The sequence below is a fragment of the Montipora capricornis genome, chromosome 6 (assembly GCF_036669925.1).
Source record: "Montipora capricornis isolate CH-2021 chromosome 6, ASM3666992v2, whole genome shotgun sequence".
NCBI lineage: Eukaryota > Metazoa > Cnidaria > Anthozoa > Scleractinia > Acroporidae > Montipora > Montipora capricornis.
This window is the reverse complement of record NC_090888.1, coordinates 34,446,292-34,451,291: the sequence shown is the minus strand read 5'-3', so window position 1 is coordinate 34,451,291 and position 5,000 is coordinate 34,446,292. Positions and strand designations below refer to the sequence as shown.

The 5,000-nt window shown below is 38.9% G+C and overlaps 1 protein-coding gene across 4 annotated transcripts in view; it reads left to right on the top strand.

The window, feature by feature from the left end:
• Positions 1-445: 445 nt before the first annotated feature.
• Positions 446-5,000, top strand: part of LOC138051986 (xaa-Pro aminopeptidase 1-like) — a 34,636-nt gene continuing 30,081 nt past the window's right edge. For 2 of the 4 annotated variants that reach the window (XM_068898330.1, XM_068898331.1), the window contains exons 1-4: positions 446-646; positions 759-875; positions 991-1,070; positions 4,250-4,369. In XM_068898330.1, coding sequence (XP_068754431.1) covers positions 562-646; positions 759-875; positions 991-1,070; positions 4,250-4,369 — 402 coding nt within the window. In that variant the 5' untranslated portion in view covers positions 446-561. Of the gene's footprint in view, positions 647-758; positions 876-990; positions 1,071-4,249; positions 4,370-5,000 lie in introns of those variants that run through there. The other 2 variants (XM_068898332.1, XM_068898333.1) reach the window with 2 other exon arrangements.

The window sequence follows — 5,000 nt, the reverse complement described above, 5'->3', positions numbered from 1 at the left end:
GTCGGCATCACTGCAAACACGTCCCTCTCTTCAAGTATCATCAAGTAGGCAATTTACTGATTTTTTTTCTCTTCTATCTTAAGCTGCATTGGCAGGCTTCCATAACAGTTGACTCAAACGCCGCCGAAGTTTAATTCAATATTTCCTTGTTATCGTAGGATCATAGGCGGATTCGGCGGCTTGTCGTCCCATGTCACTTTTGACCAATCAGAACACCATTCAAAAAGGGGCGGCTTGCAAGCAGGTTCTCTTTTTCCCGCCCCAATCCTCTCGCGGATTCGCCGCTAGCACGAAAATTACAAAAGAGCCTGCTAGCAGGCTATTTTTGTTGTAGCGCTCAGCCTAGTATTCCTCGATTAAGTCAAGGCGTCCTTTAGTATTACCGCTTAAGTAGCAGAGTGGCGCCGTGGGAACGTCAGTGCTCGGCACATAACCCGAAGGCCCGATGATTAAAACCTTGCTCTGTTAAGGTTCTCGTTAATTTCTAAATTGAAATCATTTCAATAGAAGAAAAACGAGGACGTGCGCTTGATTTTTTTTGAACCGAGATTGAGGCTACGTATGTGTGTTGCAGTAGAGGCGGACTTTAGGAAAAATCATTTATTCTTCTTCGTGAGTTTGTTTCGCTGTCTTGACACCAGAACAGGTACCTGTCCGAAATGAGTTGATGGCATAACAACTAGATGTTTGACTGTGTCCTTCACACGTTTGCTGACAAATTTCTTCTTTGTTCTTTTTAAACCTGTTTTAATGGCAAGTAACATTAACACTTCAATTAAGATGGCGAAGGACATCTGTTGACCGTAGAACGTGCTTTGGAGGTCAAAAAATGCTGGCGATTGTTTATGTAATCTTTGCTTTACTTGTGGCATCTGGTGAGTCAAATTTTCAATGGTTCAGTCATTTATTGTCACGAGATCTTGAAATTTTCCACTCAATAATAATTAGTGACAATAAATTGAAACCGTTTGCTCGCTTTATTATCGAAAGGCTCGAGCGAGATTCCCGATGTTTTCCGTCCTTTTCAAGATTCCGCACAGCAGCGAATATGTTCAAAACAAAAACCACAGGTCAGTTGAAAACAAGAAAGAGTTCAACGGTGAGATGCAATTAGCATTTTGTTGCTAAAGAAGGAGAACATGGCGTATGATAAGTACCTGTTCAAACAGGCCTATGTGTTAACCATTCAACGCACTGCTCATACAAAGTCGCAAGTTTCAATTTGCAATAACTTGCGACGCCGTTTGGCCAAGATTTGTGTTTCTACGCAAAGGCTTTCGATTACTCGCCATTAAAATTGATAGGGCTCAAATTTTAATTTACCGCACACAAGCCCAGTTTTTCAAACAAGTGCTTTAGTTTTCATGCTTTGTGGATAATGGATATAAGTGCCACACAGAAAAGTGAAACGCTGACTTCGCTAATACCAGTCTTCTCCAATCAATGGCGAATAATTATTCTATGCAGTACAGGTACCTAGACAGTGCTCAGAAGTTCCACTTGAAAATAACTGCTATTAGTATAATTGGTGATTATTGAAAATTCTCTGCTCTGATTGGTTGCACTTGAGGTGATTATTGCGCGATAATGACCTAAGGGTTTTTTTTTTGTTTTTCAAAATGGCTGCAAGCCGTTTTGTCAAGGCGACAGACGGAGAAATTAATAATGTTAAGGACAGTGCCTACTAATTAAAGATATTTTTTTCCCCGGTGAGTGATTATGCAGGAAATGTAGATATTGAAATCCAAAAAGAAAATGGGGGTAACCACGTATTTTTCAAAGATAGTTCATGAATAATATTTGTAAAAGCTTTCAAATACAAAGCAATGTATGGCGTTCTTTCTCAAATCGAAGCTTAAGTATCTCTCAAAAATGCATGGTTACCCCCCGATTTTCTTTTTAGATACCAAGAGTACTTACTAAGATCTACTTTCTCCGGATATTTTTAAACCGCGCAAAAATATCACTGTATTAGTAAACATCGGCGATAGGAAATCCGCGTATCTGGAGATGCGCAGAACGTATGCGCTATAACAATAGTAGGCACCACCCTTAAAAGGCACACAAGCTTTCATTTTACAAGAGGAGCGCTTATCCCTGAACCACCCTGCCTTCCTAATGTGCAACAAGAGATTATAAAGGTAAGACAAGTAATCCCTCATACTGGCCCTATTCCCATCTAATCCCTCTTAGGTTATTTTTAGATGATATCAATTTTCCCGCGGATAATGTTACCGCGCGCGTTACGTGGAAGTTTCGTGGAGGAGGGAAAGTGCAGCAAATTCTGTACGATGCCACTCACCGTTTTCAAAATTGAGTTTCATGGCCTGATAAAATCCATTGTCTGCAAGATACAGGTTTCAAACATACATCCTTGGAATTGCTTAACTGTCTAGTTTACGGCGATACCAATTTGAAGAATTTCCAATCTATCAAACCGTGTTTTAAAAATAATTTTGTTAGACGCATATATGTTTACCTTGGTTGCATTGCGTTACTTGTCCATTTTAGTGCGCACTTTCTCGTCGTCTACAAAATTCTGTCGCTTACAAAACTCGTCCCCGTCAAGATACAGTTTGCAATCATATATCATGGAAATCGGTTAACTGTATAATTCACTCTGATACCAATTTTACGTTTGTCTAATGTAGGAAACCGTGTTAAATAATTTGTAAGAGGGAGCTATATTTCACGCGTGCGTTGCAAATTGACTTCAATCCGATCTTACGGTTTTAAAAATTTTTATCGTGCGGTCAATTAAAGTTTTCCTGTCATGTGCGGTACTGTTTGAAAGCGTTAGCTGTCTTATTTATGAATGTCATAGAATTAAGTCACCATAGTTTAAGTCCGCTAAGAAAATCGAGAACGCGTTGACCAAGTCAGGAATATGTTACTTGGTGACTGTAGTCCGCGATATTTCATTGTGTACAAAATTCTGTCGCCTGTAAAAGTCGTTACTTTCAGGATACAAGATGGAAAGATATATAATTCAAATCGCTTAACTGTGTTGTTTACAGTGACACCAATTTCAACACTGTCCAATGTACGAAACCGAGTTTAATAATTTTGAAAGATGCAGGTATATTTAACATGCGTGCTTTGCAAATTTACTTCCATGCGAAACCACTTGTTCATACATTTTTATCGCACTGTCTGTTCAAGTTTTCCTTTCATGTCTGATATCTGTCTCATTTATGAATATCTAAGAATTAAGTCCCGCGAAGAAAATCAAGAACGCGTTTACCAAGTCAGTGATAAATTACTTGTTGACTGTAGTCTGCGAATTGCCAACGTTCACAAAATTCTGTCGCTTATAAAACTCGATCCTTTCAAGATACAGGTTTCAAACATCTATAACTGAAATCGCTTAATTGTCTAGTTTTCAATGATACCACATTCACGGTTGTGCCATATACGAAACCGTGTTAAATCTTTTTTTAAGGAGACAGCTATATTTAACATACGTGCTTTGCAAATTCACTTGAATCCGATAACACGGGTTCAAAAATTTTTATCGGACGCTTGATTCAAGTTTTCCTTTCATGTTTGGTACTGTTGTTGAGTTCTATCTGTCTACTTTATCACCATATAAGAATTAAGTCATCATATTTTAATCCCCGCAAAGGAAACCGAGAATGCGTTTATTAAAGTCAGAGAGATCGTACTTATCGATTATAGTCTTCCATTTGCCATTCTGTACAAAATCCTGTCGGTTACATAACTCGTTCCTTCCAAGATACAGGTTTCAAAACATAAGTCATTGTAATTGCTTAACTCTGTAGTCAACAAGTCACGTTCGTCCACAAAATGTATATACGCGTTTGTCTCACCATCCTCCGCCATTTTTGTTTGATGGCAAATCGCGAACGACGCGATCATTGCGTGGGAATTCGCTCAGCTGTCAACATTGGTAAAAATGAGGACATGTGATTGGCTATCAGTTAACCCTCGTGGGAATACCGGATCTCGCAGGAAATCTACAAATAACTTAACAGGGATTACGATGGGAATAGGGCCAGTATGAGGGATTACTTCTCTTACCTTCATAATCTCTTGTGTGCAATCAGTGCTATGCGTTTTTTATTTTACAAAAATTTGGTTTTATCAACGGAGTTGATAATGTAAATTGGCCACCGTACAGAGATTCTAAAAGCTGACGTTTCGAGCGTTAGCCCTTCGTCTATTTCCCCACCGACGCAGCACCACAGTTTCTTTAGAAACTACCCCCTTCATTCGATTTTTATTTTAGTTCTTACCACTGACGTCAGTGAATACAACAAAGCGTCTGTCAGATTTGAGGAAACTCATGTCCAGGGTAAATGGAGGAGGTATACAAGCATACATAATTCCGTCTGTTGATGCACATCAGGTATGAATCATTCTATCCCTCATTACCAAAAAACAACAGCGTGACGCCTTCCAACTGGTAAAAAAGCCTGTTCTCAAAATGGTACCCGCTTAAGGTCTCCGGTGAAGAAATTGAAAAAGTAGAGAAATATCAAAACCTGGAAAGAGAAATTGTTAGGATCTGGGAGATGAGATCGGTTGTGATTGGTGGGCAAGTTGATGTAAATATCGGTGTAGTGCAAAAACCTACCTTGGACGGGAACAGGGCGAATCCTAAGGAAAGTTTTAAAACAAATGATGGGAGAAACGTAACCTATTGGTCCTTGATCATTTGTTATGGCCCGCCCAATAGTGTTTATTTTAGTCGCTAATGATAACATGAGCAAAATACTTTTTCCAGATGATGATGATGATGATGATGATGATGATGATGATGATGATAATAATAATAATAATAGTAATATTTTTCTGAGATGAAAACGGATAAGCTGGAAGGTATAACGGCATAACAAACGAGAAAGTAATTAAAGACATAGTACTCAGAACTGGAAAGTTCTAGGACCGGATGGAGTCCAGGGATATTGGATAAATAATTTCCAAGGATTACATATAGCAGAATAGCTAACCAACTAGATGAGTGTATGAGGAGAGGA